Genomic DNA, 22,630 nt, shown 5'->3' with positions numbered 1-22,630 from the left:
TCACAAACAGAATGTGTTGTATAAAATAAGAGTTAATTATCTGTGAGCATCAGACAGTTGCTACACAGCCTGAGGATGCCAAGTGCTATGAGCCTGGCAAGAGGAGGAAGACAAACAGGCTGGCTCTCCATTTTTATCCAAGGAGGATGAGAATTAAATTTGTATTTCACTTTAACTTGTTAATTAGGTAAGGTAACTTAAAACCAACTGCAAGAAGTACACTATCTGTATACCATCTGAGCTAACTCAGATTTTTAACCTAGCTTTGCAATATCTAGGTAAAAGAGTTTTTTGTTTTACTTAAATTTGCACTTACTATGGAGAGTTTAGAGTTTTTACACAACAGTCTATTATAGGTTATATAGAGCAATTGTGAGTTGCTTGGAGCAAGACGGAGTAGCTGTGAGCTACTTTTATGCTATAGAGTAGCAATGCTACTACAAACAACAAGGAGAACAAGAGATGTGCAGTGCAGCTTATCACACAATGCACTTTTAGTACTAGTACAATAGGAATTGGTGGAGAAGCTTGTCTACAGAAAGTTAAAGATCCAAAAGCCTGTGTCTATACAGTGCAGTGTGGTGCAATGCTGCACAATGGGCAGTGTCAAGCTAAATCCCCTTATTTATTACGCAGACGAAAATCAACAAAAAGCTCAATAGAGCATGCCATCCAATAGCAAAACATTTGAATGCTGCCTTAGTAGCAAGTAATGCCCACAGTTAGCCTAAAAGCCCTCTTGTGAGATGCACTTACAACATGGTCATTGTTCATGTTAGTGTAACTGACTTGAGATACACATCCCTGGATTATATGAACAGAGACATGCTCGAGCTCTCAGAGTACAGATAAAAGGTTAGTATGATCTAGTCTTGAACAACATCCTATCTTTGCTGAAAATTAGACTTTAAACTGCTGCAAACAAATATGCTCAATGCTTCGTATGCTTCACATAACCAGATGTACACTCCCCCATCAGGCAATTAAATGTATTGGATTTGGTCATTACAAGCATGGCACCATTATGCTTTATACCGCTAAGTATTAGGTCTGACCATCGTACAGCGGTCTTCACAATTAAAAGTCAGCCCCAAACACTTATAAACCCTACTGTCTTCAGAGATTTCTCTTAACAAAAATGTAATTCATCTATGTGATGACCTGAGTCCCACTGAGGACCCAAAACAAACACTGCTAAATTCATGGAGGGATTCCAGTCTCACCTCAAAAGCTGCATTGAGAATTCAGTCCTGATCTGTAATAAATACAGAGCCAAGTTTTGGAATAAACCTATTTGGTGGAAATTAGTATAAGCAAGTTTTAGAGCAAGAGAAAACATCATTACTTTTCCTTAGAAACAAACTGAAAGCCCCACACTTTAAACTAAAAAAATTAAACAAAGAGCTTAGAAACAGAATCAAGCCTTCTGATACTGAGTATGAATTGACAATTGACATCACCATTCAAAGACAGCCAAAAGGCCTTCTACGGCTATATCAGAAACTTGAGAAACAATAGCCAGCACTGCTCACAGTTGATATGTAATAGCTAGACCTCCTTAGCCACTAAAGACATAGCTGATGTGTTAGCAAACAAATGTAGTTCAAAGTTCCCTCCCACATGTCCACAGAGTCTCCACACACTTGGTTCTATGTCAGTCCTCCCAAAATCACCTGACAGCAAGTCCCAAAGGTTTATTAAAGGTGAAAACCTCTAGTTTCACAAGGACTGGTAATGTGCTGAGGTGGTCCTTGCCAGAGTAAAGCACTGTTTTACCAAACAACAACACAATATGTTCATTTTCAGCCTCTAATCTAGTTTCATGGCTGAGGCATGCAGAACTATCATACTCTGTGCAAGGGAGACCCTACTACTAATCCTGGAAACAACAGACCCATAAACTTCACAAGCCTTCTCTGTAAGACAACGAAATGCATTGTTATGAACCTTGTAAACACTGACATCAGCAGACTAAAGGCCCTTGACCTGAACCAGTATAGGTTTGTGAAGTGTAGATCCTGTCTGTTTAATCTGGTTGATTTATTTGAAAAAGTAATGAGAGCAAGTCAGTATGCATAGCTTACCTTGACCTACCCAATTCCTTTGACACCATTCCACACTCTGACATCATAGGTTAATAATCAAAGTATAAACCCTTATGCTACCCAATGGCTCACAGACAGAACCCAATAAATTCAGATTGGGTTCACACAAAACTCATTCTCAGTGGTGTACCCCAGTACACTCAGTTATGGAGCTGCTCCTGTCTGCTATATACTCCTTTGATATCAAAGCTGACATCAAGGGCCTTTCACTGACTAAGTCTGATGATGCTTCTAAACTTGGGGTCATCATTAACTCCCTTATTTTATAAGGGGGAGTAACATACAAACAAATGGCACCATTGCCATGGTCTCAAGCTAAATGGTAAAAAGTGTAGTGTCTTAGCCTTTTGTAAACCGGAATATCTCTGTTCTCATCACATTAATGGTTCTCCCCTCAAAATGGAAACAGTTGCCAGAGACATAGGCATATTTGCTGACAATGAGCTATTCTGTTACAAGCATTTTTCCATTTCTCTGCAGTCATTAGGACATCCTTCCATTGGGCCCAGCTGATTGGCAAGGTTATTTCCTGTAGGTCCAAGGATGTTATTATACCTATCTCTTCCTACCTTATTAGGCCCATAATTGAATACACTGTTCCCTTTGGCATATACTTATCCAGACACACCATCCACCTTACGAGATCTCAATGTTTCCTCACAAAGAAAATCAAGGGCCTACATTCCATTACCTATACAGAATACCATAGAGCCCTAGCTTCCATTTCTGTCTCATAGGTTCATAGGTTCATAGGTATTTACTAGGCTGATGACTACAAGGGCCTTTTTAAGCCTAGCCATACATCCCAAATCTCTGACAAGTTATGGTATCCTTGATAAATCTAAGCAGGGGCTTCAGAGGTAAAACATTCACAAGCAAGGACCTGGGAGATGAACCATTTACAGGCTGTGTCCATTAGAGACACAGGTGCCAAACCAGGGATGAATTTTCTGTTCCTCCTCCAACTGTCTAAGTTACACTTGAATCGGATTAAGGAAAAACTCTGCTTCACATGGCTAGGGAGCCTATTCCAGAGGTGGTATAGTCTCTGGGATACACACCTGACTCTCCAGCAGATCCTATTTATATCACAGGCAAGGTATAAGTCTTTAGAATGGATAAATCTGGGAAAAAATGTCTCCACACTGATAATTGAACACATACACATTCAAATTGACTGCTGTGAGATTAGAACCCCTACCTATCTAGTTACACAAGCTAGAGAATACCGTACTTATGCACGCACCACAGCACAACTCATATAGACATCTTAGTGATGACCTCTGCCTGGACTAAAAGGCATCAAATGACCCTGTACAGAGCAACCCCCTTCATGTACATAAAACCAGCAACACCACAAACACCTGTACAAAAGAGCTTAACCTTCACATAAACAGAACCTGCTGGTGTGATAGATAATTCATGAAAAGAATTTCCCTACTATGGAATAGATCCTCATTCACATTAATGTAGTTCTTTCACACTCTTCAAACACAGCTTGGATGAATGGATGAACACCTTCAAATACATCCCTGATCTTGCCGCATAATCTTTAATGGAAATAGGTTGCAAGCAGTGGGAATTGCAGTGGCAAGGTTGCAAATGTTCCACTCCGAATGTCTAGTAATAACCTTTGAATCTATACTAATATGGATATCCTGTTAAGACATTACCAGATGTCACTGATAATGGCAAAAGAAAAGTCAAGTATTGTCAAAAGCTGTTGTCAATTACTGTTATTGCTGATTGCTTATGCACAATTAAACATTCACTACATTAACCGCAGTCACTTTCTACAAATGTGTAGCCTCCTGTGACCATTTCAGAAGTTTATCAGACTCTGTCATGGTGAGCCTCCTACAAACCAAAGAAAAGTCCTTGAGCCTTTCCTAGATATAACAGCTTGAGTCTTTGTGTGCAAAGGAAAACATATGCAGCATTATACAGAAGTACACACCTACACACATACACACCATCACACGCACGCACGCATGTGTACGCACGCACACATGCACGCACACACACACACACACACACACACACACACACACACACACACACACACACTTGGAAAACAAAGTCTAGTTTAATGCATTATTCCTTTAATACTGATTTGCAATCAGATATACATACTATTATTTCTCTTGATTTGGGATAACTCCACATCAGAACATTACTATATAGTTAACATTTTAAGTACATATTTTTTTCAGACCTGCTCGTACATTCTCAGAAACAAGCCTGGGTCTCCACTATTGAGAAACACTGAGTTTGAACGTATGCATTCTATATTCTGTGCATGTATGTTTGCTTGTTGGATGTTTGCACTTACTGAGTAAGAGGGTTATAGCAGCCTATATGACATAAGTACTACACATTAATGCACATAGTGTATGAGTAAATGCCATTGCATACTGTTGGTTTAAATGTGATTACCCATCAACCTCAGGAGTCTTCTTTTGCTTTTAACATGCACTGCCCAGTGTCACAAACACAGGTAACAAAATATAGCAATTCATGTTGTTTGGGATAACAGGATAATTGACTATGTATGAAACCCTCAATGGATATGTATGGAATAGTAAAAGTGACAGCTACTGTTACATGCCAAGATAAAGAATAATTTCCTAAAAACACCTCCTACTTAGTTGTGGCAGTGGTCAGTGGTAGTTAACTTGTGTCAATATCTGCTCAGAATTCTGTCAGTAAATATGTATGATCCTTGATTATTTATATTGTCTGGTGACGTACATTTTTTGATTATATGCTTAGTCACTGCTAGCCACCAATTAACCCTTATTCAAATCTATAATTCTTTATTAATAATTATTTTCCAGCATAAGGTAAAATGATACGACTTCTAATAAATAATTATAAGCAAATCATCATATAACATTCATCAGTTAATAATTAAGATTTGCATTACAACTCCTGTTTCTTTCTACATTACAGAAGTGATATTTAACTTATTATCCTTACAAGTGATGAAGACAAAGTTTGTGTGATAACAAAGCACAGCCAAGTTTACTGATGGCAAATATGACATGCGCTGTATTTCTATATGTACTGTTTTCCAGTATTATTATTTTCAAGTGTCACTGCAAGAAATGTACATTCTTTCTCTGAATCATAACAGTCTTGAATGTTTTGCAATTAAAACAGAGAGAGAGCTGAAACACCACATCTTCCTTCATAAAAAAATGTATAATCCCATGCAGATAATATTTTTATTTTGAGTTCAGTAATATGCTGCTGTTTTATGGGACTGCTAATTTCAGTGTATCAGTTGTCTTTAGCACAGCTTCTGCAAACTCATTGTTGATGCACTGTCTTTTGCTCACAGGGTATTTACAGTTATATAACATATGGCTATTCATAGCACTGTAATAAGTGTAAATTAATGGAATGAGCCATGCTGTATGTGTGCTAGGGCAATAAAATGTATGTCAGCATATGTTATGAGAACTAAAAATAAATTTGTATGGCACTACAGCCTGCAAACTTTTATTAAAACAATAACAATGTATGCTTGCACTTTTTTATCTTTCTGGGTTCAAAGGCCATCATCTCCAGTTTTCAGATTATGTGATTCTGATCAAGATGCTTATGTACTGTTGCTGGGCCATAACAGGGAACAGGGTAACCCTCGATGCACTATTCTGAGCTTTACCAGTCTTGTTCTTCTGTGTAACAACTATAAAATTTAAAATGCAGAGCATAACTTTAGACAATAATAAAGGTATATCCACACAGCAGTACTATGTTTTTACAAATTACAGATTGGATGCAATGGTTTTGTTCGATTTTTAGTTAAAAGATAATAGTGGGATGATAACTCAGCAGTAATAAGGTTTCTTCTTTTCTTAAGAAATTTACTAAATAATTGAAGTTAGTTATCAGCTTCTTCTTTGAAGGTTTGCACGGTTTTGTAATATGCTGCTTTACTTAAGATACAAGATTAAGTGTAGCCATTCTGATTGTTTACAGCTTGCCCAGATACTACCAACAGAAGAGAATTTCCTCCTGTTCTTTCGGCAGCAGTTAAAGTCAAGTGCAGAGTTTATGCAGGTATGCTGAAAGTCATATGTTTCAAATATTTTTCTGAAATATCAAAATATAGTAGATAAAACAATGTTTTTTTTTTCTTTTATAATTCTAACAGACATGGCGAAGATATGATGCTGACCACAGTGGGTATATTGAGACAGAAGAACTAAAGGTAACACTTTTTTAATTATTTTGTCCACCTTACATACTGTTGTCAATCACTGCTAACTATTTTGTGTACCATAATTTCTTTTTACTTTCAGCAGCATGTAAAATGTCAGCTGCAGCGGTTGAAGTTTAAGTAAAGTCAGGCTGCAAGCAAAGCAATGTGTTGTTGTTGAGGTACTTTTTTAAACTCCATCAGACTCTCTTCACAAAATCTGTAAGCAATCATAACAGAGCCACTCAGTAAAACAAATGGAGCCAAACAGAGCATCTTCGCCTGTCTAATGCTTAGTATTGTGAATGTCACTGCTTCCACTAATTACATGCCTAAATTGCCACCAAGCTCCTGTTTGACATACTCTGTGTTGTCGTTTCACTCAGCGAGGGGTTGTGGTAAGATAGCTTTTGATGTGTAGACAAACATAAAAGTAGGAATTTTGAAGTTGCAGTCTGAAGCACAGTGTATAAAAGTCATTGTCAAGAATATAAACTTTAAAATAAAGTAGTAGAGGTAGATGTAAGCCAGCTATGGAAGCTGTTTATCACGAATGAAAATAGTGCTAATTGTTTCTTTTAAAAGGAGAAATGTGTCTCAATTTCTTGGGCTTGGCTTGAAATTAAGAAAATCTTTGCATCTCAAAATTTATTAATGGAATTCTTGATTGGCCACTGTGCACTTTCAGATTGCACAATTAACATTTCAACTATTCTTTGGTACAATCCTTACTGGGAGTTCTTAGATGTGAATGAAATAAGAAAATGCTTATTAGCCAGGGCAGTTTATATTCAAGTGCAGAACAATTCAGGACAGCACCATCTAATTCATTTACTAGACAATACATTTATCGCCTGCTAAATACCTGCTTCACTACTTTAATCTTGTTATCTCCTTTTAGACCAGTGGTGAGTAGGTAGAATGTATGTAACACTGGTGTTAATCCTCATTAAAAGACAAAGCAGCCCTACACCATCACACTACAGCTGGCCTCAGTCACTGCTGAACAAAAAGAAATTAAGGACCTATTTGATGTAATAATGCCATGCTATAACAAAGGTGCAGTGCACTCATATTAAAATGTTGCATATATTTATTTTTTTAGTATCCTGAATGAGCAATTGCTGTTGTGATCACTCAGTCAAGATTGCCACATATCAGCTTTGAAGTACTTTTTTATTACAACTCAAGCTATTTAGCAGGAATAGCTAAGCAGTTCACCCTGTAATTAAAAAAAAAAAAAGAGTTGAAACAGACAAAGAATTAGAACTGGGTCTGAGCACACAGTAGCATGTGGCATGAGTTAGATGTGTGTCATGCTACTTTGCATATCACTTCCACAAGAGAACAAGTTGCTTGCTTTAACCATTACTTCCAGGAAAATGATCCATGAGCAGCTGAGCAGCTCCTGAATTCAGTGTTTTTCATTTCAGGACTGAAGGATGTATGTCTACAATGACTCATCAATGCAATTAAAATTAATCAATGATGGAATAAGGGAATTTGTGTCTGTGAAACAATGTGACTACTCTACTATGCTCAGAATTTCCTTTATTTCGATCACTGTTAGTTATCTGAGTTATGTGTAATGAAACTTTTACAGGGAGTAGCCTTGTCCGGAAGCAACTAACTTTTGTTAGTGGTACAGGAGCAGATCCATTGATCTGGTAGGTGATTTGGTCACAGTTAAACAATCATAGCTGGAGGGTTATTTGTGCATGTGAAACAAGCTAAACATATTACTATGTGCAGAATTTCATTCACCTGGTCCAGTCAAACATCTGAGGTGCATCAAGTCAAAAGTGATAATGTGGAGATGAGGCTGAAAGTAAATGGCTTGCTGTCACTTGGTCACAGTTAAATGATATTGAGTAGAAGGCATGTGTGTGTGCTCATAAGTGCCTGTGCAAATGAGAGTGTGCCTGTGTGTGTTTGTGTGTGTGTGTGGGGGGGGGGTCCAGAGTGTAGCTCATAAGACATTTCCCTGCAAACTACATCATCAAAACCAAAAGGCTACAGTAGCCCTACAGTGGTATGGCTGAAAAGCACAATCGCTAGAGTTAAACATTCCCTATATTCATTCATTTTCAAATTGAAACAGAATGCAAATATGGCATGTTTAACTCTTCTAGCATGGCTGTCTCTTTAGGATACAGCCAGGTAGCTGTCCTTAGGGATTGCTACAATGTGCTACTGTTCTTTTCAGAGTGTACAGCTGCAGCAATTGTGGTTTTCAGCTGTACCACTCTACAATGAATTGCTGCTGCAGCCTTCTGGTTTCGGCCATGTAGCTCGCAGAGAAATGTCTCATGAGCTACACGCCATAACCCGTGTGTGTGTGCGTGTGTGTGTGCGAGTGTGCACATGTGCGCGCGCGCGCGCGTGTGTGTGTGTGTGTGTGTGTGTGTGTGTGTGTGTGTGTTACACATTTCTATAATGGGCAGAAATTCACATGATAACTGTAAAAAGTGATAATTAGGAACTAGGGGTTTGGGGTTTAATCTGCATGTGAAAGCAACTAACCTTAACTATCTCTTCATCATAGCCATGATAAAGACTATATGTATTTATATACATGGGTATCTGTCTGAGAAAAATAAGATGAAATATTTATTTTATTTTATTTGGCCTTTATTTATTGGGTTTGTCTGACTGAGTTTAGTCAAAACCCCCTTTTCAGCAGAGTCTCACGGAGGAAAGCTCCAACATATTGTAAACATCTTTAAACAGACGTTAGGTAATATACATGAACATACATTAATTAATATACATTAACAATTACAAATACATTTGATAATTAGTTTGCACTTATATAAAAGTCGAGGCAACTATTAAAGTATAAGATATTTATGTATTAGTAGATATTGAACATTTGAGCATTTTGAAGAGGTGTATTAGTGGCTTCGTCAAATGGATAATAGGTCATGTGATTAGTGCTTAGAAATTCAAAGAAGTGGAAGTGAAGGAAAGAACTAGGTAGCACAGAAAATGTTATTATAAGCAAGTTCAGCAACAATTATGTATACAGCTATCAAGAGGTTTATATTAGAAGTATCTAGGTGGGTAAGTAGTGTCAGAAAACAATGTATATAGCTAGGGAATGCTAGTAGAACTAATCAGGTTTTTGTGAAGAATAACTGTAGCATTTATCCTGGAGATGTACAGGAGCAGATCCATTGATCTGGTAGGTGAAGTATTAGTTGAGTTTTCAACAAGTTTGCATTCTGAATGGATTTCAGTGATAGTGGGATCTGGTTCCATAGTTTAGCTCCACTATTTGAATACAGAAAGTTACCTGCAGTATTAGATGATTTGGTTATAGTGATTAGTGATTTTTATCTAGATTGTAAATTTCTGATCAAGGGGAGGTGTTATATTAAGTTGTTAAGGGCTGGGCAATTTTACAGTTTATAGAAAAGTCTGTGTGTTGTAATTAGTTGAGAAAGAGTGAGGTGACGTGGCAGTTCTAACCAGTTTAATTCTCTAAGGCTAGTCAGTGGTGTACTGATAACATTGTTATTTGTACAGTTTTAACAGGTTCATAGGTAGGTACTAGGATATTGGTCCTAGGGCCTAAACAAGCCTAACCAAAAAGGTACCCTGGCTTTCGCCACCCAAGAAAATAATTTTCCTGTGCCCCTGTCAAGCAGAGCCACAGAGGTGATCCCCAGGGTGAATTTCCTATTTCCCATCCATTCATCAAGATTTTTCTTGAAGAGTGCTAATGAGGAGCTTTGTTTGATATAGATAGGTAGTTTATTCCAGAGTATGGGAAGTCTCTGGGGCAGGAATCTATCCCTCCGGCATGTTCTGTTTATTGTGATGACAAGGTTTAGGTCCTTAGAGTGTGTAGCTCGGAGGGATTGGGATTTCTTTAAGTGGAGCATGTCCAGCAGCTCTGGGTTTGACATAGCTTTGTATGTTAGGCAGAGATCGCCTCTGAGTAGGCGATATGCGATGGAGTAAAGCTGGAATTTTTGAGACAGTCTGCGTAGGGCATCTGTTTGAGGCTGGTAATCCTCTTTGTGAGGTATTTCTGTGGCCTTTCCACTTGTTGTAGATGTCTTGTGAGGTACATACCAAAAGGGGCATTGTACTCTATAATGGTAGCTTTTACATTTCACTGAATATTTACATTTGTTTATGTGGACTGCTAGAAGTGTGCATTCCAGTCTACATAGACGTTAATCAGTTAAGATATAACGAGACCTTTCAATTTGCTCAACTTCCTGATAATTTGTATCACTATTTACTTTAGAAAATTTACTTTGTGGAATACATAAGTGAATACTTTCATTTCTTATGTTACTATGTTTAGGGCTATGCTAGTACATTCATTGAATTGTGTTAACTGTATAATGTTAACTGTAATGTACTGTTTTCTTATTGTTGTTTGCTGACTTGGAGTTGTCTCCCGAGGACTCCAGTGTGAATGGGACCTCTCAGGTGGCATTCCTAGTTAACAAATGTAATTAAAATAAATAAATAAATAAAAATATGTCAAATGCTACAGTGGAATACATTAATTATTTTTTGCTTGAAGAAGCCTGACAAAATGTGAAGTTTGCAGAATAAACTATTGCTTGTCTGTTGTAAAACTCTACCATTCCCTTTAGCATTCAACCATAGATTCTAGAATCTATGATTCACATACTCATATTGCATAAAATAATGGTCTATATGCACATGTAAGAATTTATCCTGAATATACATTGAAATATATAACCATTCATTCCTTCAAACTTTGCTTTACAAATATTATCCCCGGGATTCATGAAGCTTGCACCAGGCGCAGGCGTAGCATAGGCGGAATAACACCAAATATGGCCGTCGAGCGATTCAGGTACGATCCAATACCACGTGCACTACCGGCGTACGCCACAACTGTGCAGCCCTCAGCATAGGTATGCTAATCACCCCATGTGCAGTGTCGCACCATGCAAATGAAGGCAGATAGTGATTCATGAAGTGGTGCAGGTGTAGCGTAAGCCCACGGAAATGTAAACCAAAAAACACGGTTTACATTTTCCCAAACAGAACATTGGAGTTATGGAAGCGGACCAGACTCATGTATTACAAAGTTAACATATGCCAATGGTGAAATACACAGCCAATGGCATAAGAAAAGATGCACAACACCTAAAAAACAACATTTAATGTCATGTCCACAGTAACGCACAATACAACTGCAGGGCATGTGTGCACAAACTGGAACATAAAGAAATTAAATAAAAATATCATAAAATCGCAATGTAATACAAATCAGGTTTACACCATAATACACAATGGTAGGCATGGAACACCACAACCAAGGTGCAAGGGTTGCTAAGGGCCTGCGACAGTGTTCGGCGCGGTAACTATGAATTAGTAGTCAATGCCATGCAAATGAGGCAGATAATACTGAATCGCAAATGTCCCACCAGATGAAGGTTGTACCATACGGCGCAGCGCTATAACACCGAGGAGTGGCTCAGAGGAGATACATGACATCAGCAGAGGGGTGTGCCACCGTAGCAGTAAGCACATTGGAGCAATGCAAATCTGGCCTGGCCATTGCTAAGCAAAGCTGCAGGACAGGGGTGGGGAGGAAGGTATAGAATTGTTTAGCTGAGAGCACACATGGTGCCAAAAAGCACATCTGTACGGGGATGAAAACGTGCCTGAAACCCAGTAAGTGGATGCAAGTGCCGTGAACAATAGCACAAACAGGAAGGTCAGGGGAAGAAAAGAAGGAAATGCTGAAGTAGGGTAATTGGAGTACTAATGAGCAATCAACACCAATCAACTCACAGCGGCCAATCGACGGCAGCTGACAAGTCTGCTCGCAGAAACCTGCAAAACAGGATAGAAGAGGCATTGGAATGCAAAGAAAGGAGGGGAGGCATTGGATTGCAAAAATAGGAGATCTGTCATAGCAGAGCAAAGCAAACCGACAGTAGACCGGCAATAGCACACATTACGCAAGATACGCCAGGTCTAGGAAAGTACAAATGAAAGCAGGCTGCTGGATGCATGCCAGAAAATGGTAGGTGGAACGTGCAGAAATGTAAAGGGAATGTCAAGAGGTAATCCACGGCAGCCATATGTAATTCAACACCAAAGGCACCACGATAGTAGTTCCGGTAGTAAAACACATAAGATACCCTGTAGCTACGCTCATACATACACACCCTATGACATCATCGGTGTTCACAGCACAATAGTATAAAGTGTGAAAGCACCCTACACACACCTGTGTATTCCCAAACACTGCACCATAGGTGTAAACACACAGGAAACTTTTAAAATGTACATGTTGGGAGCTGCCATAGCTGTGATTCATCAGCATGTGTTAGAGACTGACGGTGTTTTGGAGGATGATGCCGACAACCACCGCAGGCCCCAGAGGAAGAGAAGAGTGTTGAGACCAAGGGTAACCTACCAGGGGCTACATGATCTGGAGATAGTAGAGCGTTACAGGGTGGACAGGGACATCTTACAGCAAATAGTGGAGCTGTGCAGGCCACACTTGAGAACCAGAAACAACAGAGGGGAACCCATCCCAGTGGACACGAAGGTATGTGTAAGCTTGCAAATACTAGCTACAGGTACCTTTCAAAGGCCAACTGGAGATATAATGGGGATCTCACAGGCATCAGCATCCAGGGTACTACACCAGTTCCTGGATGCCATGTTACCACATGCCAATGAGCATATATACTTCCCCCGAACTCAGGAGGAGTTGGCCAGCAATATGCGTCACTTCCACCATGTGGCACACTACCCGGAGGTGCTGGGTGCAATAGACTGCACGCACATACAAATCAAGTCACCACCTGGTGAGCATGGTAGGCGCTATATAAATCGCAAGGGATTCACTCCATCAACTGCCAGGTCATGTGCAATGCCCTGGGCATTGTCATGGATGTGTGTGCTGGCAGCCCTGGAAGCTACCATGACTCCCATATCTGGCATGCCTCACAGCTGTATCGGGTATTTGTCAGGGGGGACATCCCACATGGCCACCTTGTGAGGGATGCTGGCTATGCACTGGAGCCATGGATGATGACTCCCATCAGAAATGCACACACACCCATACAAGAACACCATAATGAGGCACACGCACAAACCAGAATCATCATAGAGCGTGTGTTCGGGATGCTGAAATCACAGTTCCAGTGCTTGGACACATCTGGTGGAGCCTTGCAGTACTCTCCAGGCACGTGTGCCCACATCGTCATAGTATGTGCCATGCTACATAATATGATCCTGCGGAAACAGCTGCAGCAGGGACAAAATGGTGAAGGCCCTCATAGCCCACTGCAGTTGCCAAGGCCATCACAGGCACAGAGGGATTCAGACCATGAACGGAGGCATGCCCAATATGCCCATGCCTTGGCAAAGAGGGAACGTATAGCACATACTCTGACAGTGTAGGCCCCTATGGACTGACCCACCACTCCACCTGCACACACAGTAAAATGGATGGCACACAAACACGACCACCTGTAAATTGTAATGTATAGGTGGCCCACTGTGTGAATCCTACATAGGCAGCCCTCAAACATTGTACACACAACAGCTATTGGAACACGGAATGTCAACACCTGAACAGTACATGCACCTATCAGCATATGGTGGTGCTGTGTGCATAGGTTCCCAGGTACATTGGTAGGTACACAGTCGATTGTCAGAGGCCATACACCAAACGGGGCAAACAGTGTCTGCTGTCGCCACAACATCAAGTAACCAACTGTCGCTTAGTGGAGCAGAGGCAATTGTGGGAGCACATGTGAGTAAGCACTGTTCTGCACACACTCAGAATGGTGTCCCTGCTGCGTTAATGAGGGGCTCCACATAATATAATCATGGATGTTGTGTCAAGGCATGGGGTGTACCCATGACAGGTATCCTTCACCCCACCATGCTCCACCTACGGTCGTTTGAAAGTGTAGCACAGTATCTTGTGTGGCTCACTGTGATATACATACCCAATGCCGGAGCACATCCAGTAAACATCACATGGACATACCATTAACAGGACTCATCAATATGTAAACTAACTGAGTTACCCATGTGCCGTAGTATACTCCACGTACAAAACGACATAACACGTGTACAAATCCCAGATGGCCATGTGTTAAATGCAGTGACCGTCATGCATGTTCCCGGTCCCACATCCTGCAAGGGATGTAACGTAATCCCGAAGGCACGAGTAATGCATGTTGGATGCAGGTCATCAGATCATATGTGTAGCATACGTTAGCGGGAATATGCATTGCCCACTGCTGGTAAGCGACGTTTAAATATGACTAAATGGATATGCGCGAAACAGGGATAAGCTTCTCCGAATATCGCGCAGATCACGGTCAATGATGTCCAGAACAGGTGAAACCAGCATTATTCACCCCTGTACTAATAGCGCCTGCTCTGAAGGGTAAAACAACCACTGCCAGGAGTAGAACACACAATCATGTATTGAATCACCTAACACTATTGCTAGCCAAGATGTACCTGTGGTAGGGTTGCCACCTCTTCAAATGACCAATGTGGGACATACATCAGATGTCTGCAGGCCGACACATACACCCAGCCAGTACGAAATTCAGAACTTCACTGTTTTGCCTAGATAAAAGCTCATTCTTGTAATGTTTACTTACTTATTCTGTTTCTAGAACATATAGGTGGTTCAGATACAGAATAACTGTTTTGTGCAACTATTACATAAACTATAGGAAATAAGTATGTTCTAAAATCTCAGGACATTTGCCATGTTTACAAATATTTTGCAGGACACAACTACCCAAAGAGGGACTGTCCCTCACAGAGTGGAACAGCTGGTAACCCTAACCTACGGCAGGTGTGTAATGTGACAGGTACAGACACAAACGTGCGGAGTCCAGGAAACAGTATACACCAACAAGTACACAATGAAAGGTGTAGCTTGCCTGTCACTTTCCCCGTCAGATATATATATATACATATATATATATATATATATATATATATATATATATATATATATATATATATATATATATATATATATATATATATGTACACATATATACATATATATAATACAGATGGAAAGGGCGATAGAGTGATATATGTTGATATATACGGATTCAGCGATATCTGCAAATATATATAGATAGGTCAATGACATTCATAACACCTTGGAGGTACAAATAAATAGGATACCACCAACTATGGAATGTGTAACATACCGACATGCGTAACCACGAGGCTGAAAGACCGAAAGAACACAGTACCGGAACAGTACAACCGCGAGTAATAGTATGATGATATGAAGGGACATTTAGTTACCGCTGCCGGTGTTGTGGTCCACATAGGTACTGTGTTCAACTGTGTTTGTGAGTGCCGTAGTCTGTGTATGTGTGTGTTGAGGGTGCCATGTGTGTCTCCGTGTGACTGTAATGTGTGTGTGTTTGTCCACATCATGTGTCTGTTAGTGCCAACTCGGAGGTAGATCATTACGGTAGGTGTGGGTATAGCTAGCCGTAGGCATACGGTTACCACCTGTCCCACATTAGGAGGGACAGCCCCTCCCTGGGCAGGTGTGTCCTGACATAAAACATTACAAAGGACAAATGACCGGGATTGTAGGACATTAATATGTCCCATATATAATGTAATAGTTGCATTAAATAGTTATGCCTGTATGTAAGAAACGTAAATGTTACATGCAATATGATAAGTAGCCAAAGTCCCACAATAGGTATGTATTGAGGATAAAAGTATGTGCTAACCTGTGTACTGACCGTGGCTATGATTTGGCCTGTAAACACCGCTGTGCGTCCCGCAAGTGTCCAACAATGGCCATATGAAAAGGTGGCAACCCATGGCAAATGACTGCAAATATCTGGGACAGAAATACATGGAATAGCTGTCATTTAGACATATCCCTTTACATATCGCTGCAAGTCCGGAGGTATGGAAGTATCAACCTCACCTGCATACTATATAGAAACCAATTAACAATGGCCCAATGTACAATCCCGTAACATAAGTTTACTAACTGATAGCTCTTTAATTAGGGATGGAGCCCACACACACATATATATGGAATATGTAGAAATGCAAGCCCCACAAACCTGTATATGCTACGTACACCCACCGACATCCCCCACACTAGAATCTATAGCAATACAGACTGTAATAACAGCACAAACATCCAGTTAGTCAATTACATCTGCAAAACCGTCAACATACCTTGTGAGAGACACAATTAAAGGCGCCATGCAAAATTGCAGCCGTTATATAATGGAACAAACGGCAATGTTACAGGTTTTGTTTGCAACAGTCCATTATCAGACGTTGGGATGACAGGAACACCCACATGTTGAACCACATACTCTAGCTGTCACACACAATCCACGGGGGACATGAATCCAAAGTATAATTGTCTCTATGCATAGCAGTTGCAATTACACATAACAAAACACAATACAGGCTGTCTCCCTGAAGGTAGGGCAAATGGGCAATGCCCAAGTGGAGAATTCAATTATACCCCACTGTTGCCGCGTAATTGGCGAATGGAGTAGCTGCACAGCTGATATGCAAGTAATTAGTCACTCAGGAACACCAATTGGCAGGAGGAAACCACATGTTACAGGTATCGGCGTATATAAGGATGACTTGCCAGACTTTCAAACCGTATGCTCATACAAAATACCTGTTTAAGCAGTGTGAGAGAGATAGAGATGAAAGTCCATAATGATAACAAGGTATGTAGAACACTCGGTATGTCAGTTTATGTATAGCATGTTTTTTATTATTTACTGTATGTATAGCCTAGTTTGCATTAATTAAAAGTGTCCGCAATGCATAAAGTGGGAAAAGGTATTTATGTAGTGATGTCTTGCTGAGCATACTAATGCATGTAGAAACTGTGCATCCAGCAGTGGGCCACAAGGTACACATCACAGACACCACAAGGGATGCTACATGAGGGCTTTAAACAGAACAATTCCATACAACCCGCCGTCAGTGGTAGGGTATGTCCAACAAGTACGTGCCATAGCAGGGGATAGTATATGTTGATATACTGTCACAGTAGGCATGTGTATGGGCATATAACGACAATGACATGTCTAAGGTGGTCCTGCTGTGCAAGTATGCTTTGCATTATGGGATACTATGTGAAATATGTGTAATGTATAGTATTGTAGGTAGATATGTCAGATATTCTACACAGCATAACAGGCATATCATGCATACCAAAGGTATCGTCTATTGGCATGTACAATAACAGGATACATATGGCTTGTAGGCATGGGACATTGCAATAGCATGATAGCTAATCTAAATAGAAGGGCTACCAAGTAACCATGCACAAAGGACATGTAATAGCTTCACAGGTTCATAGTGGGGTACTATGCAGTCTGGCAAGTCTATGTGTAAGCACAACTACAGTGTTCACACCAGTGGCACCTCTCTAGGATAGTGTCCTGTGAACAGCAGAACCATGTGTTACCTGCACCTCTGCACAGTACAGCCACTGCAGTGATCCCTGGCGTACATGTGTCTCCCAACCACCAAGGGAGGTATCACATGAACAGTGCTACTGAGTGTCCCTGTGTGATATACATAGGACTCATGTTTCAAAGCATGGTGAGTGTCCAGTTTGGGAATGTAACCCTCAAGCACATCCCACTAGTTGTGTGTGTGTGCACATATCCATGAGCATGTTGTCACAGTGGCTTTTGCTTATGTCACATATGTGGAGTATATCCATTAATATTGTTGTGGACATGGGCCCTGTCTGTTCAGCAGAGGTCACCCCTGAGTATGTAGTATGCAAATGTGTACAGACATGGTGTCCATAGTTCAGCTGCATACTTTAACTGTCGGAGCTCAATAAATGTCATGGCGTGTTAATGGTGTGGAATATAAAGCTGTAGCTGTTGTGTAAGGTACACTCTAAATGGGGTGGTGTACCCTTGAATGTGTGTAGAAGTCTTGAGTTCAGAGGTACAATGGGTGCCTATGTACCAGCTACATACCCAGTACAGATAAGTGTAGCCATGTAGAAGGATATCCACGCCACAGTGGCAATACGGTAACCACAGGAGTACTACAAACATGTATAATGTGACATATATGTAGGGGACTACCACCTATGTGATAGTCAGTGGGTGAATGGTGTAATGCAAAGGTGATGTTTATGCACCTTGTGTCATTCAGCTTGAGGCCATGATATTCATATCAGGTATCTGTCACAGTGACACCCGTATGGATGGAGTCAGTATCAGCTGGTAGATCAATCATGGTGCTTTGTATGCAGAGGTTTGTAAAGCTAGGCAGGGAAAGTCTCTCTGTGCTAGCCTGTACCTCAGGGAAGCATATACTGAACATGAGGGGCCCAATGACTGAGGACTGTGGTATGCCAAATGTAACTGAAATGCAGTAGGTACTATGGTATGCTACCCTCATTGTGTGTGTCCTGTCCACGAGCCACGTTGCATAACATCCTGAGACATAGGGTATGATGTGCAGGTGGATGTGTATGTTGTCAATACCAGAATGGAGAATGGTGCTGAAAGGCAATGAGACGACAATGTAGGATGTGTGGACTCCCGTACCATCATCAACTACCCTGGTAACTGTATGAAAGGAGTCCACCAGGTGTAGGGGCCATGCTCTGGCCCTAACAAGTCCAACCTGGATGGCATCAAAGGACCGGAGCCCAACAATGTCTCTGTGAATGACGTCCTTGATGATGTGCCCCATAGCCGTGCAGAACAGTCCAGTCAGGTGTGTAGGACTATAGTCCCACTCGTGCATTGTGGTGCCACCCGTGTGGAGTGTGATAAATGTTGCTGTGTGCCATTCAGGGGCCACAATGTCTGATACAAGGCTATTACTGAATATGGTGGCCTAGTGGGGTGACATATCGTTCAGAGTTTGTGGACATCATAGCCTGGGACTTTGGAAGGTGACTTGGGGCCAGTGTCCCAGGACATATAGAGTGCAGGTTAGTACTGTGTAGGTGTAACCGCAGGGACACCGCAATGTTCCTGCATGGATTGTGGCCCTGTAGTGAGTGAGAGGGTGTAATGTTAGCATTGAATCCATCCGCCAGCATGTTACCAAAATCACCTGGGTCTGTAATGTTCCTGAGTGACTGTTGTATGTGAGAGCAGATGTGGGTGTTGCCATCGACTACTGACATACCACCATAATGCCTTGTGGTACACCCCGGAATGTGTCACTGTAATGTTTACGTAGCTAGTCTTGGAGTATGTGATGAGGAATCCCATGGCCCTACCGAGGCTGACCAGTGAGCTACCCCACCCATGGGATTGTACACCACTGTGCAACAGCCTCCACCTGTTGTTGTACATTATGTCCATGGAACTTGACCACCAGAGTGGCATCTGTTATCTGGTGTGTACCATCATGGCTCTGTGTGGAATAGCATGATCCATGCAGTCATGTACATGCTAATGAAGTGCACTGGGGTATGTTTCAGAATTTGTATGTGCATTGTCCATCTGCACGGGTGTCATGACGTTAACAACCGTTGTCATAAGACGTCTGTAGTAGGTGTTGTAGTACTCATGTACTGTGTATGCCGTGAAGGGTGTGGTGCCGGGATGTGGCTAACAAGGCTGATTAGCATATGTTCGGAATCCACCAATGAGGGGATAACCCCAGGTGTGGAACACCAGTCACATGTTGGTAGTGTTCATGTCAAGGATAATGTTGGTCTTGGAGGTGGTGTGTATGGGTTGATCCAGCCGAGTGGAGGTTATGACTCATGGATGTGTCGGTACATGAGTGGCTATCCCAGTTAAGTGTGGGGTAGTGTCAGTCACACATCAGTAGTAGCTGTCTGAGCCCTACTGTCCAGTACACCAACAAATGAGGTCTGGTAACTGTGGGGTATGTTGTTGAATCTGTAGCTTGTTACAATGTGTATAGTGGTTCCGGACACAGTTAGTTGCACGTGGAGCACCTCTGATGCATTGTGCTAAGTAACTAGCCAGGATGTGTGTACAACATAGTGGGATATGGGAACACCTCAGCTGTGGGTGTGCCGGTCCAGGTATGTGCCTGAAAGGTATGGTCTGTCTATAACCTGTCATTGCAGGTGTGCTCTGCAGAGCCTAGAGGCAGGTCCCAGTCACTGCAGAGATATTGGAGTGGTGCATTATAAGGTGTGCCTTGCCTGCATGCATCACAGAGGAAGATGCAAGCATTGTGTCACATGACCCCATGTCTTGCTTGCCAGTTCCCGTTCTGCCAGTGACTGTTATTGGAAACTGTGCAAGACAGGCAGTATAGAAGCAGCAACAGCCTTACATGTGATCTGTACTCCCAGGGCTGACAGGTGCAGGTCATCTGTGCCAAAGCATTGTGTTTGACCAGGTCAGTCAGAGCGGATAGATACCAGATGCCTGTGGAATGACAGCAGAAGCATAGGCAACTGTTGAAGTGACACAGTCAGTTATTGTACAGTGGTATCGGGTCCGGATGAATGCATAATGCTCCCCAGGGCTAGGCTCACACCTTCAGGGCTACAAGACTGGTGAGCTATTGCATGTCCCTGCACACATAGTCTGTGAAGTGGCATCTCAGGGCAGTCACACTAACATGGAGAATGACAGTCACATCGTACCTGGTGAGGTGTGGCATGGGTGCACAGGTTATGTTGCAGAACCAGTTACCCGACAGCAAGATGTAAGCGACTACCGCCTTGTGTAGCCTGCTGTGTGGAACTGCAGTGTGACCGCCTACAGAGTCACCTATGACTGGTGTGTTGTGTATGTTATAACACCCTATTGGCTATATGTGATGGGCACACATGAGTCTGTGGGCTATATATTGGTGATGTTGTGTTCCGTGATGGGGGCTGCCTCTGGTGCCTACACAGAGTATGGAGAGGTACTGCACAAGTTGTCCTCGTATGTGTGGCCTGTGGTGGAGATCATGTGAGACTATGTGATGAGTGGGGTGCGTTGCGAATGTTACACATCCCCACATGACTGTCAGGTGCAGTCAGGGTTGGTGACAGCATTACCCCCAGCAGGGCTGCATAAGTGCATCCCCCACAGGCTGTAGTGTCGTATGTTGGGAGGTGAGCATTGAATGTGTACATGAGACAATTGCTCTATTGCCACATGTACGACATATCCATCATATAGACAGGCAATAGCACTAGTTTGTGGCAGTTGGACATGCCTGTATATACAACCATGTCTCACAGGATATGTGCGTTATGTGTGTACAGCAGCTGTTGTACCATAAGCAAGCTGGAAATTTTAGGACAGCCAGTGTACCTGTAGGAAATGGTATGGAATGGGTGCTATATTAATCAGTAGCTCATGACATGCTCACAAGTTCTGAACAAGTGCCTATCATGACCATACAATACAGATAGGGTGTTGGATAATATCAACCCACAAGTGGTGACGACAGTCATAATGGGTGGCACCGCACTATAACCCTGCTGAGTATGGTGTGCATGTCCATGAACCATTATCACTGTAGATGTTAGCAGTACAGATGTACAAGACAGTACGGATGTTTGATTACAAATACCTTTGTATGTCACAGGAGTGTTCTACCAGTGGCCTGTTGACAGACTCTCAACTACAAAAGGTGCCAGAGTGACATGTGCATATCACTCCAGTGCCAGCTACAGTAGAACAGGGTTAATGTGTTGTACTCCACCCTCATTGTAGCCCATATCACACAGACAAATGTTAGGCATCTGTGTATGTAAGGATGTGAATGGCCATGACCTATGAGGAATAGCTGTGTCAGTGTTGTGAACAACATACAGAATGGGCTGTGTGGGTGGGGTGTGTGACATATGTGCACATTCTGATAGATGATATCAGCATTGTCACTGCTAGGTGAACATCCCTGTACCCATTAACTACCACCTAGGCTGTGGTCAACATTATGGACACTGTGTAAGGGATGGTGCTGTGCAGTACACCTCCCTGCCTTGGTGACATCTCCAGGCCCCTTGGGTAGTCATACAAGGTACCCATGTCATGACAGGGTGCCATCCATGAGCAGGGAGATCATTGTACAGGCATATACAGCACTGGGGTGACCAATATTGGATCACATATCACCTTTAAGGGATAATGGCCATGCGTGGATGGGCGATACCAGCCTTCACAATCCTCAACTCCACTATGCAGCATGTTGTCTACCTTGCATAAAGACATTTGCTACACCATGATGATGGACATGCTACATGTCCATATCCTGATCTGTAAGACATATGTCATGGACAGCCACCATCCTAATACTAGGATCGCCACATGCTGGACAGATCCCTGTGCCATACATGTGA

The 22,630-nt window shown here is 41.8% G+C and overlaps 1 protein-coding gene across 1 annotated transcript in view; it reads left to right on the top strand.

Moving 5' to 3' along the window:
* CALB1 (calbindin 1) overlaps positions 1-22,630 on the top strand; it is a 304,441-nt gene that overhangs the window by 208,057 nt on the left and 73,754 nt on the right. The window contains exons 4-5 of the mRNA XM_044065392.1: positions 6,093-6,173; positions 6,268-6,324. Coding sequence (XP_043921327.1) covers positions 6,093-6,173; positions 6,268-6,324 — 138 coding nt within the window. The remainder of the gene's footprint in view (positions 1-6,092; positions 6,174-6,267; positions 6,325-22,630) is intronic.

Source organism: Protopterus annectens, chromosome 3.part0 (assembly GCF_019279795.1).
Source record: "Protopterus annectens isolate FY-2018-M chromosome 3.part0, PAN1.0, whole genome shotgun sequence".
Lineage (NCBI taxonomy): Eukaryota > Metazoa > Chordata > Ceratodontiformes > Protopteridae > Protopterus > Protopterus annectens.
Note: the sequence above shows the minus strand (reverse complement) of the source record. Positions and strands in the feature narration are given on the sequence as shown.